The 13,279-nt window shown below is 51.3% G+C and overlaps 1 protein-coding gene across 2 annotated transcripts in view; it reads right to left on the minus strand.

The window, feature by feature from the left end:
- The window catches only part of KCNH6 (potassium voltage-gated channel subfamily H member 6), a 107,136-nt gene extending 101,896 nt beyond the window's left edge, over positions 1–5,240 (minus strand). Inside the window, exon 1 of one of the 2 annotated variants that reach the window (XM_065577496.1) lies at positions 1,334–5,240. In XM_065577496.1, the coding sequence (XP_065433568.1) occupies positions 1,334–1,409 (76 nt within the window). In that variant the 5' untranslated portion in view covers positions 1,410–5,240. The remainder of the gene's footprint in view (positions 1–1,333) is intronic. The other variant, XM_065577498.1, reaches the window with a different exon arrangement.
- Between the last annotated feature and the right edge of the window lie 8,039 nt (positions 5,241–13,279).

The following is a 13,279-nucleotide window of genomic DNA, read 5'->3' on the forward strand; positions in this document are numbered from 1 at the left end:
ATCCTCACACACCCCTCTACCTAATCAATCTATCTATTCCCATACACCCCCATCTACCTAATCAATCTATCTATCCCCATACACCCCCAATATCTATCTATCCCCACACTCACCCTCTACCTAATCAATCTATCTATCCCCATACACCCCCAATATCTATCCATCCCCACACACACCCATCTACCTAATCAATCTATCTATTCCCATACACCCCCGTCTACCTAATCAATCTATCTATCCCCATACACCCCCAATATCTATCTATCTCCATACACACCCATCTACCTAATCAATCTATCTATCCCCATACACCCCCAATATCTATCCATCCCCACACACACCCATCTACCTAATCAATCTATCTATTCCCATACACCCCCGTCTACCTAATCAATCTATCTATCCCCATACACCCCCAATATCTATCTATCTCCATACACCCCCGTCTACCTAATCAATCTATCTATCCCCATACACCCCCAATATCTATCTATCTCCATACACACCCATCTACCTAATCAATCTATCTATCCCCACACACCCCTGTCTACCTAATCAATCTATCTCCCCATAATTCTATCTATCTATCTATCTATCTATCTATCTATCTATCTATCTATCTATCTATCTATCCCATATACCCCCTATCTAGCTATCAATCTAGCTATCCCCATACACTCTATCTATCTAATCAATCTATCTCTATCCCCATACTTTCTCCCCATATAGTCTACCTACCTACCTATCTATCCCCATACACCCCCAATATCTATCTATCCATCCCATATACCCCCTATCTAGCTATCAATCTATCTATCCCCATACACACCCACTTATCTAATCAATATATCTCTACCCCTACTCTCATCCCATACACTCTACCTACCTATCTATCCCCATACACCTCCAATATCTATCTATCCCCAAACACACCCACATATATAATCTATCTATCTATATCTATCCCCATACACTCTATCTATCCCCATACACCCCCATCTATCTAATCAATCTATCTCTACCCCCATACACTCTATCTATCTCCCCCACCCACACCATCTATCCCTCGATCTACCCGCCTCTCTCTGGGACTGGCGCACAGGTGCCTCGCTGTTCCTAGCCTGGCCATGGCTGGGTCTCCGCGAGTCTTTAACGCGGCTGACGACTCGGCAGGAAGTTTTGCAAGTCCCCCGAAATCCCCCCGCGGGGAAGGGAGCCCGCCTCTCCCCGGCAGCGGCTGCGGGCAGGGTGGGATGGAGCGGCCCCGGCCCCTGCCCGTGCCCGGGGAGCGCGGTGCCCGGCAGGGCAGGGGCCGGCCCGCGGCGGTACTCACTCTGCCCTTCGAATTTGCGGATGATGGTGTCCAGGTAGGTGTTCTGCGGGGCCACGTGGCCCCTCCGCACGGGCATGCTGGAGTCCGGCCCAGGCTGCCCACCGCCGGGAAGTTGCGCCCCGCTCTCCGCGGGAACTGCCGGTCGCTCCTGGGCTTACCCCCGGGCCGCCCCGAGGGCTCGCTCCGGCGTCCCAGGGGAGCCCATGCTCCGCTAGCCTGCACCGGGGAAGCCCCTTCCCCGCCCTCTGCTCGGCTTCCCGGCCGGGTGGGCAATGCGCGGCCGGGCAGGGGCTGGGTTTCTCGGGGGGCGGAGGAAGAGGCCGGGGGGCGGGGAGGGGAAGGCCCCGGTGGGAAGAAGGAAATACAAGCCCCGGGGATTCTCGATGTGCTTAGTCACCGCGGCCCCGCCAGCGGAGCTGTCAGCAGCAACAGCTGTGAGCCTGACAGTCTCCAGCCGCCTCCCTCCCTGCCAGCCCGGCTCCGGGAGCCGGCCCGAGACGGAGCCCCGCCCGGAGCGGCTCTGCGGGGAGGCGGCAGCCGCCGGATGCTGCTGGGAAGCGCTGGGGGGGGGGGGGGGGGGATCGCAGGGGCGGTCTCTCCCCCCCGCCCAGCCACCACCTTTCCCCGGCTGTTCCGGCGCGCCGGCCCCGGGGAACTGCCCAGGAGGGCTGGGGCGCTGTCCGCCGGCCGTGGTGCTGAAGCGCCGCCCGGGGCTCGCCGCTAATCCGGGGGCGGAAGAAGCCAGGGGGCGCCGGCGGGGGCGGGGGATGGGAGGAGGGAGCCCCGGACTGTCCAATTTGGGGGCTCCTGCCCTGTCCCCCCCTTTTCCCTGCGCCCGGGAGCGGGGCTGCAGGCTGAGCTGTGGGGGAGTAAGCCATGTACAGCGCCGGATCCCCCCACCCCACTGTCCGCTCCCCCCAGGGTCTCAATGGGACTGAGGGTCCCTTCTGAGCTCGCCCCCCAGCTCCCGTCCCATTTCTCTTCTCCCCCAGCACCTCTGCACCGTGCCCTGCGGCTGGGGGTCAGTGTCCCTCCCGCTCGGCGCCTCCTTCCCCATAGACAGTCATTGAGGGCGATCCTTTCCTTCGATGGCAGTAGCCCCCTAGGGCACCGATCAAGGAGCCCCGGTGCTAGTCCAGAAGTCAGGGGGTGGGTGGTGACCACCGCGACCTTCCCCGATTGCTAAATGGGAGAGGGGCCTGGCTAGATGGGTCCCTGGAGGGCGGGTAAGGAAAAGGGGCCCCTGTATGGGAAAGATGGAAAACCGCTGTGCTAGCACCATCCAACTGTGACCCTCTTTACCTGCCCTCCCCCCATCACCACAGTCCCTGCTCCCCACCAATGCTTTTCTAGGAGTGGGGAAGGGGCGGCTGGCTGGACATGGCACAGGGATGCTTTCCCTGCAGACCAGCCAGTCTCAGCACAGAAATATCCTCCCACCCCCAAGGGTTTCCAAGTAACTCCAGGGCTCAGGGCTCCCAGGTCCCTGTCTTAATCACTGATCTCCTTCACAGTGACCTCCCCCGGCCTATGATCAGCCCCCCCCCTCCCCCATGAGCGGAGGACCATGGAGGGTATTTTGATTTTAATTATGCACAACTTTCCATGCATGAAATTGGTCGAAGAGGATTGCAGGCTGGTGTCTTGCAGGGGAGTTCCCATGAATATTCCAGCAGCACCTCACCCAGAGGGAAATACACAAAGCCCTTCTCTTGCCAGCCTCGGATGACAGCTCGTGATACAAAGCAGTGACCAGGGAGCGGGGCCTGCTCATTGTACCGTGGGAACCTGAGCCCGAGGAAAGGAAGGAGATTTCAAAGCCCATTGCAGAGTGTGGCCGCTGCTTTCATCTGTGGCGCTCGTGAAATCTGACCTTCCCCCCGCAGAGAAAACTTGTTCCATTGTTGAAAACTCATTTTCTCCAGTCCAATTTCCACAGCCGTCTGGGTCATAATTCACTGTGATTTATTGAGGAGACATTCTTCTGTAGGACAGGGCTGCAGCTTCAGAGTCTGGGCAGAATTGCGGGGGGGGGGGAGTGGGAGTCAGGGCTTCTGGGGTCTGTTTTCTCACTGATGAGCTGAGAGAATTGAGGGGAAATTTCTCCGTGCCTCAGTTTCCCCATCTGTAAAATAGGGATAATACTCACCACGGTTTTCAAAGGCACTTTGAGATTCTTGGATGAAAGTTGCTGTATGACAAGACGAAGTATTATGATGTATTAATAGGGTCCCTAGACAATAGAATGAAGACAGACTGAGTTTGTTGTTTCCCAGATTTTTCTTTTAGGTCTTTCTTCTTCTTTTTTTTTTTTTTTTGTAAGCTAATGCTGGATGTTTAAAAAATGATCCCAATTAACACATTTATTAATAATAAATAATAATAAAATTATTATGTTAGCACCTAGTGGCCACAATCAAATGTCACGGCCCCATTAGATTCTTAGATTCCAATTCCAGAAGGGACCATTGTGATTCCCTAGTCCAGGGGTCGGCAACCTTTCAGAAGTGGTGTGCCGAGTCTTCATTTATTCACTCTAATGTAAGGTTTCGCGTGCCAGTCATACATCTTAACATTTTTAGAAGGTCTCTTTCTATAAGTCTATAATATATAACTAAACTATTGTTGTATGTAAAGTAAATAAGGTTTTTAAAATGTTTAAGAAGCTTCATTTAAAATTTAATTAAAATGCAGAGCCCCCCCAGACCAGTGGCCAGGACCCCGGCAGTGTGGGTGCCACTGAAAATCAGCTCGCGTGCCGCCTTTGGCACCCGTGCCATAGGTTGCCTACCCCTGCCCTAGTCTAACTGCCTGTATAACACAGGCCAGAGGATTTCCCTTAGTTAATTCCTGCGTCAAGTCAAATAGTTAGTGGTTGAACAAGAATGGAACTTTTAGAAAAACTTCCAGACACGATTTAAAGATTTCCAGGGATGGAGAATCCACCACAACTCTGGTCAATTGTTCCATGGTTAATGACCCTTCACATTCAGAATACATGCCTTATTTCTAATGTGAATTTATCTATCTTCAACTTGCAGCCATTGGCTTTTGTTCTGCCTCTGCTAGACTAAAAAGTCTTCTCTCAAATTTATGTTCCCCATGGAGGTACTTACAGACAGATCAAGTCATCCCTTAACTTTCTCTGTGATAAGCTAAAGATTCAGCTCCTCGAGCCTCTCATGGTAAGACAGGCTTTCCAATCCTTTCATTATTCTTGTGGCTCTTCTCTGAGCTCTCTCCAGTTCTCCAACATCCTTCTTGAGGTGTGAACACCAGAACTGGACCCGCGATTCCAGTCGCAAACACTAGGAAATGTACACACATTAAATGAATTCAATAGTCCCTGTCCCATCTAAGGCTCTGAGTCAGGAAAGCAATCAAACCCATGTTTAATTCCATCCCTAGTCAGGACAGCTCTTAAACACGTGCTTAAATAAGGTCCATGGACTTCAATGGGACTTAAGCATGTACGTAAAATTAAACTGGTGCTTAAGAGTTGTCCAAAATAGGGATGCTTACTTGGATTGGGGCTAAAGGGCTTAGTCCTGCTCCCATTCAAGTCAAAGGAAAAAATCCCATTAACTTTAATTGGGCAGGATCATAGATTCATAGATTCATAGATTCTAGGACTGGAAGGGACCTCGAGAGGTCATCGAGTCCAGTCCCCTGCCCGCATGGCAGGACCAAATACTGTCTAGACCATCCCTGATAGACATTTATCTAACCTATTCTTAAATATCTCCAGAGATGGAGATTCCACAACCTCCCTAGGCAATTTATTCCAGTGTTTAACCACCCTGACAGTTAGGAACTTTTTCCTAATGTCCAACCTAGACCTCCCTTGCTGCAGTTTAAACCCATTGCTTCTGGTTCTATCCTTAGAGGCTAAGGTGAACAAGTTTTCTCCCTCCTCCTTATGACACCCTTATGACATCAGACTGTGTAAGTAACTTTTTTCCCTGCTATCTGTTCTATTTCTTTCTCTCTCTGACTTCTTTCTTCTCTTGAAAAAAAAAACAGGAGTACTTGTGGCACCTTAGGCCTTGGCTACACTTACCCGCTAGTTCGACGGCTGGAAATCGAACTTCTGGGTTCGACTTATCGCGTCTAGTCTGGACGCGATAAGTCGAACCCGGAAGTGCTCGCCGTCGACTGCGGTACTCCAGCTCGGCGAGAGGAGTACCGCGGAGTCGACGGGGGAGCCTGCCTGCCGAGTGTGGACCAAGGTAAGTTCGAATTAAGGTACTTCGACTTCAGCTACGTTATTCACGTAGCTGAAGTTGCGTACCTTAGTTCGAATTAGGGGGGTAGTGTAGACCAAGCCTTAGAGACTAACAAATTTATTAGAGCATAAGCTTTCGTGGACTACAGCCCACTTCTTCGGGCTGTAGAACTCCTGTTCTTTTTGCGGCTACAGACTAACACGGCTGCTACTCTGAAACCTTTCTTCTCTTGCTGTCTTCTCCGCTCCCTTCTCCACATCTTTCTGGAGAGGGAAAGCATAAGTAGGAACCAGTCTGATTTCCGGTGTAAACAAAATCCTCCAGCTTATCAGTGATCTCTTCCTATCTCCCTAAAGTAAATGAATAAAAAGCCATGCGTGGGGCTGTGAAAGCCAGTGCAAGCCAAGCACTGTTTCGTTTGGGAGGGAAGATAACAAAGAGGGTTGTAGGGTTCCAAATAATACAGGCAGGATGTAAAATATTTGCACATTGCAGGGAGCGATCGTCCATACTGAATATGGAATACGCGTTGCCATATTTACGGTAGCGGAGACAGTCACGGAACAAGGAAATGTGGGGGAGGCGTATTTAGCTGTGATTACACGTATTTAAATAATAAGACCTAGATTTTTAAAGGCATTTAGGTGTTGCTCTGCTCAGCCGTGCAGCAGCTGACTGATTTAGGAGCCTAAGACCCATTTTCAAAAGTGACATGACAATGTATTCGCTGTGGCCCAGATCCTCAAAGGTATTTAGGCACCTAACTCCCCTTGGTTTCAATAGATGTCAGGAGCCTGAATATCTTTGAGGGTCTGAACCTATGTCCCTTTTAACCCTTGGCCACTAAGGCTGGGTCACACCCAGGATAACTATGTTGATTGGGGTGTGATTTTTTACTGACAGTTATAAAGGTACTACCACAAGGGTGGATGTAGTTATACTGGTATAAAGGGGCCTTGTACTAGTGTAGCCTATTGCCCTTCCTGGTATAACCAGTATAAGTGAGTCCACACTGAGCGGATTGTACCACGTTAACTATATGGGCCTAGTTAATGCCACACGGCTTTTAGAAGCCCTAAGGGTGTCCCCCAGATTCTCAGTCATTTCGCAGCGGGGTGCTGCTTTGAGATGTGCACGCTGATCCAACGGGCACTAGCTTTCCCCTCCCCCAAACTCTCTCCAGGATCTGGGACACGCTGTTTCCATGATCGCTCAGCACACACGTGGGGGAATCAGTCAAGTGGTTGATGCCAACTCTGATTTCACACCCTCACCTCCCCCAGTCTTGGAGCTGACAAGTTTCCAGTGCGGGTGTTGCTCCAGCGGGCTGGGGCCTTTGATATGAAGGCAGCTCCACAGAGGCAGTCAGCAGGAAAAAACATCCCCTCACCGTTTTTTTTTACAAATCAGCCGTCTCTCCATTAGAGTCGAGTTTGGATGCTCGCCTGGCTCCCAGACCCGACTGGCTAATATGGTTTTCCAGCCTTTCCCCACCATCGGCTGTATTTTGTAAACCGGGTGCACGTGAATTCAGCTGTGGATTGACAGGCCCCGCACCTCCCACAGAACATGCTCTGCCCGTGTAGCTTCCCGTCACAGTTCCCCACACTGTCCCCAGCCAACAGACCTCACTCCTGTGCTGGAGAAGCGAGTTCAGGTTCCAGGGCCCATCCAGTCACTGGCCTCTCTGCTGAAGTTTCTCGTGAGGGCACCGTCAGTAACACACCTGGGGTTACTTGGGCTGTGAACCTACGCAATAGTCACAAGCACCTAATGGAGGAAGGCGACAAACTCCCACTGAAAGTCAGCGGGAACTGGACACTTAGTGAAGTGTTTTTGAATGCTCATCCCCTTCCTCAGTCTAGAGGGATGTGCAGGGCCTGCTTGCCCTCTGACAGTCCTCTGCTCCAACTCCCAGCCTCGCCCGGCCCCCATTTATACCCCTCACCTGTGAATCATCAGCCCGCATCACTTGATACCGTTCAGCTGCGGCCGATGATCCCAGCACCCGTCTGCCAGGCTGTTCCCCAGAACAGGGCTGCCTGCAGCTCAGCCTCCCTGGGCCACGAAAGGGCAGACTGCCCTGTTACATTCTCCAGTGCTTTTGAAGTCTACTAAGAGTTAGGTTGAGACCTACCCACTCATTTCACTTTAGCCACCAACCGGCTGCCAGAAGGCGGTGGCTTTTGGTCACCGCTCACCTAGACCTAGGTTTGAAGTGGCATGTTATTTTCTTCACGCTGGTAAGGAAATTCAGCTTTCTCAGACCAAAGAGAATTTTGCCTTCAAAGGGCTTTTTAAAAATTGGGTCCTTGACCCTTTAAAAAAAACCCTCCTTTATGACAAAGTCATGACAGTTGATGCGTCATGGGTTTTTTTTTTTTTCTTAGCTTTAAAACATCAGGCATATTAACCTCGGTCTCCCCTGACTTTGCTGGAGCACTGGTGGGAGGTCTCACAGATGTTTATGATAGGCACTTGCTCTCAGCTGGTGCTGAGCTCGCAACAAAGATACCCTTTCTCCAAAATGTTCAGGAGGTGTAATGGCTAAAAAGGGCTGGCTGGAGGGATACCTCAGTGGTTTGAGCATTGGCCTCCTAAACCCAGCATTGTGAGTTCAATCCTTGAGGGGGCCATTTAGGGATCTGGGGCAAAAATATGTCTGGGGATTAGCCCTGCTTTGAGCAGGGGGTTGGACTAGATGACCTCCTGAGGTCCCTTCCAACCCTGATAGTCTATGGTTTTTCTGTCACAGGCTTTTTGTGCTGAAACGTTGTTCTTGTTTTTTAACAATACAACATTTTTCATATTTTCTATATTGTTTTTATCAAAGTGAAATGAGAGAAAACATTCATTTCAATTTGATATGAAACAAAAATACCTTTTTTTATTACTTTGTCCCCTTTTCTCCTCCCTTTTCACTGGCAAAAAACAATAATAATGAATGCCTTGCTCTCATACAGAGCTTTTTAGTAGTAGATCTCAAATCACTTTACAAAGAGGCCAGTATAATGATCCTTGTTTTACAGATGGGGAAACTGAGGCACAAAGAGGCCAAGTGACTTGCCTAAGGTCGCCGAGCAAGCCTGTGGCAGAGCCTGGAGCCGAACCAAGTCCAGCCAGCCCCAAGATTAACAAATAAACAAACAAAAGCCACTACCCTTCTCCTTCTCCTCCTCTTCCCCTCAAATGCTCAACTTTCACGCTCTTGACTCTTACGAGATTGTTGTTTCGTTAGCTCTCCAGTCACTATAGAATTCTCCAGGGCAGATAAAACCTGAAATTGCTAATGTAAAAAATAAGCAGGAAAGAAAACCTTTCTTAAAAAAAGAAACCACCCCCTTCTCGGGGCTTCTGTCTCCACCCTAGAGATGTGAAAAAAGACACACGCCTCTTTCTTTCTTTCTTTCTTTCTTTCTTTCTTTCTTTCTTTCTTTCTTTCTTTCTTTCCAAGCTGCCTTTAAATGAACCCTCTAATTTTCTGGGGTGCTTTTAAATGACTCAGGAGGCTAAACCCAGTGGATTGCACTCTCAGCCTGATTCTCCTGTCACCTACCCCCGTGCCAGGCAAGAGTAACTCCATCCAAGTCAATAGAGTCAATCTGGTAGAACGGGGCATGGGGGATTAAAGAGAAGCCAGAGATTTAGGCAAGCCCCTCACTATTTCCGCTTGAGTCTCTTCCATGGCTGAAGCAGGCTCTTGTGAGTCCAGTGACAGCACAGGCGGGCGACTGCCTCTGCCCGGTGACTTATTAGTGTCACTGGCCTGTCAGTGGCACTCGGAGCAGCCTGTCAGGCTGCGTGATGGAGGATGTCATCTCCCCGGAATAGTCTCCCAGCAGATTAACTCATCCGTCGAAGACAGGAGCCCGTTCATCAGAGGGGAGCCATGGGGGTGGGGATGACATTGGACTGGAGTGCTGAAGATGAGAGCAAGAAAACAGCACTTGCTCACACTCCAGGTTGTGTAAGTCAAATGCTCTTGTGGTACCTTATTTATTAACTCCTTGGCCTCTCTGTGTCAAACCCTTCCTCTCCCTGGCTCAGGGCCCCCCCAGCCTCCTTCCTGGGGCCAGGGCTGCAACTGGGGAACAGCTTCCCCCCGACCCACCAGCAGTCATTCTCCAGCCCTCTTTCCCAGGACACCTCTTCCTCAGTTCAGGAGACCCACCAGCCTCCTTCAGCAGGCCAGCTCTCTGAGGGGCCGGGGGGCCGGACCCACACCCACCCCTCTCTTCTTCTCCCCAGCCCAAGGGGAAGCTTCTCTTTTATCTCCCCCTCTAGCCGGATTGAGCCACATGGCCTGCATGTGACCGGGCTCATTCTCCCCACCTGGGGAAGAGAGTGGAGTGCATGGAGCCATTACACCTCAAAGGGTCCAACCACCCTGTGACCCCCACCCCCGTTGCTGCTGGGGGCCATGGAAGGCAGCCCCCCCTTTCCTGGAGCTGTCTCTTGCTGCCTATAAGGGAGGTCACAGCCCTCACATAAGTCCCCCGTAGTCTGATCCAGAATCACAGGTCCCAATGCCTTGCGTGGCTTAGGCAGCCGCTTTGTCCCTCAGCACTGGGTCCTCAAGCCCTTCGTAGGCTAGTACTCACGTCTCAGGGAGATCGGCTGCCGCTTAGGCCACGTTTCTGCCCTGGGGCCGTGGCCGTCTGTCTCCTGCTCCTGACGCTCAGCAGGACCTGGCCCAAGGCAGGTATTTCTTGGGCACGGGACCTCAGCTGTGGCCCTCACTGGTGGAGTCTCGTTCCAATCAGCTGGCCTGTGTGGGGCCCTTTCCCCATCTGGAATGCTGTTCCTACAGGGAAGTTTGGCTTGTGCCATATGGGACTAAACGACTGAGTGATCCCAGCTGGGGGTAGATGGCTTTTAACCCAAGCCATGCTGGTATTTTCCAGCTCTCTCAGTGCCTAGGAGGAGGTGTCGCCGATCTTTTCATTTTGCAGGAGTCAGAGACCCCCTCATAAACCCCATCACCTGGCCCAGTTCCCCGCGGCACGGGTCACAAATATCTCAGTCTCCGCACGCCCAGGAAAAGCTTGGTGGAGAAGGGAATCCATAGAGCCCAGCCGCTGCACGTCTTAGCCTCCTGGTGGCTGACGCTGGACCAGTCGAGTGACATGAAGATCCGCCGGAGGGTGTGAGTTCCGGATCCAGGTCAGGTCCTGGTTCTCTGAGGCGGAGGAGGACACGCCCAGCCTTGCAGGGAGGGGGAGTCATTTGACATGGTCCCAGAGCTAATGGCCTCCAGCTGCTTCCACGCGGAGCCTTCCGTGATTGGACAAATAGGCTAGTAAGCAGCAGAGTCTCGAAAGGGGAAATATGCCTGAAGAATAGGACGAACCATGAACATAACTCTACAGTGACTCCTCACTTAAAGTCGTCCCGGTTAACGTTGTTACGTCGCTGATCAATTAGAGAACATGCGTGTTTAAAGTTGCGCAATGCTCCCTTATAACGTCGTTTGGCAGCCGCCTGCTTTGTCCACTGCTTGCAGGAAGAGCAGCCCGTTGGAGCTAGCTGGTGGGGGCTTGGAACCAGGGTGGACTGTCAGCCCCCCTATCAGCTCCCCGCTCCCCTAACTTCCCTGTGCAGCAGCTGCCCAGCAGGCCATCAATTGCAGCTGTCCCTCCCCACAACTGGCATGTGCTGCTCCTGCCCTCTGCCTTGGAGCTGCTCCCGGGAGCCTCCTGCTTGCTGAGCAAGGGGGGGAGGGGTGCTAATGTCAGGGTGCCCCCCTCCCCCTCACTCCTGCTCCCCATCTGGTCATCTCCACAGAGCAGCGGGGGACAAGATAGTGCTCAGGATGGAGGGAGCTTGCTGGCAGCAGCTGCTGTCTCAACTTGCTGATCACCTTAAAAAGGCAATGTACTTAGAGTGGGGTCAGCGTACTTCAAGGGGCAATGCAGCCTCTCTCTCTCTCACACACACACACTGTGTGTCTCTGCCTCTGTTTGCCATGCTGTCTCCCCTCCCTCCATTCCTGCTGCCTTGTAGAATGTGAGAGTTAACCCTTGAGGGCTCAGCCGAGTGCTAGTTCATCATTTAGCAGTAAGGCATTCCCTGGGAAATATCCCACCCTCTGACTCCACCACCTCAACCAAGCTACACAATCATCATTGCTGTGTGCAGCATTAAATTGTTTAAAACTTATACTCTGTGTGTGTGTGTATATATATATATATATACACACACATAAAATATAGTCTTTTGTCTGGCAAAAAAAAGTTCCCTGGAACTTAACCCCTGCTACTTACATGAATTCTTATGGGGAAATTGGATTCGCTTAACATCGTTTCACTTAAAGTAGCATTTTTCAGGAACATAACTACAACATTAAGCAAGGAGGTATTGTACTTTGAACCCTCTGGTTCCTTCCATCGGAGGCTCTCAGGCTTCAAAGCACTTTACAATCACCCATGAATTAAGCTGCCCAACACCCCTGTGAAGCATAATTATCCCCATTTTGCTGGTGGAGAAACTGAGGCACAGCTAAGTGCTATGGCATCCCAAGGTCACACGGCGAGTCTGTGTCAGGGCTGGGAATAGAGGCCACAAGTCCTGCCTCCTGCTCTGACCATCTTCCTGCAAAATCCCACGAAACGCTCCAGTCTGTTGAATAAAACACAAGCACCATTATTATCTTTAATTAGCGGTGGTGTTACTACCCATCTATACTGCAGTAACGCCTAGAGACCAAGCAGGTCGTTGTCAAAGAATGCGGCATTCTGCCTCCCACAGGGAGGGTCCTTTCCAAGTGACAGCGCAGGAGGGGGAGTTTGTATGTTGCGGGGCATCCCATCTCATTCCACAAATTAATCCCAGGTGAAAACCAATCTCCCATGCTGCGCAGGGCTGGGGAGAAGTAGCATCAAGTGCTTCCATTACACGCTCCATTGTCAAGCAGTAAAAACTGAATTGCTTTTGAAGCCAAAGCAATTTTCTTTCTTCCTCTGCCACTTACAAGGCCGTGGAATAGCAAGTTCTTATCAGTACAAATGAGAGTGCGGCATGCTGGAGTTCAAGGATCCACGCGCCGATCGCTACGCTGGGACTGCAAACCTCTTCCCGAGCCGGCTCATCATACGTTCCCATATTGTGCTGTGCTGCGTGAGCTAGGCAGGGTCAAGGCCGGATGAATATTTTGCTGACTAGTGGCTCTCGAGGCCCGAGCAGGCTCCAGCATCTTCAATGCCCCCAGATGTTGTGTTTGTAGCAAGGACAATAGCCCAGATGCTGATCTCATGTTGCGTCAGTGTGAATTCATGTTGTTAATAATGATGGTCCTCTGGAGTTACAGTGGTGGAACCGAGATCAGAATCTGGCTGTTTTTAGACACACACACACACACACACACACACACACACATACACACTCTCTCTCTCTCTCCTGGTTGTTCAGTCAAATGTCTGCTAATAAGCACCATTATCCCTCGAATAGCGAGTGTTCATCCTGGGAGTCCCTTGCAAGCGATACTTTCTTGTTGTCCGCCCCGATCCCCCTTTCCACTCGAGCTCCGCTCTGCACAGGAATGACAGTGTGGGAAGCACATGGGTCACTGGGCTCCCTGTACCCCAAGGCTGGTGGGGGGAGGGGGATTAGCCCCCACCGTGTGCTAGTGCAGCACATCAACATTGGAGGGGTGCACTAGTGCAAATGTCCTAATGTAGAAAAGACCTAAGATCGTCCGACCCCTGTCTTCTCTACAACCCCC

The sequence above is a fragment of the Chrysemys picta genome, chromosome 24, assembly GCF_011386835.1.
Source record: "Chrysemys picta bellii isolate R12L10 chromosome 24, ASM1138683v2, whole genome shotgun sequence".
Classification (NCBI taxonomy): domain Eukaryota; kingdom Metazoa; phylum Chordata; order Testudines; family Emydidae; genus Chrysemys; species Chrysemys picta.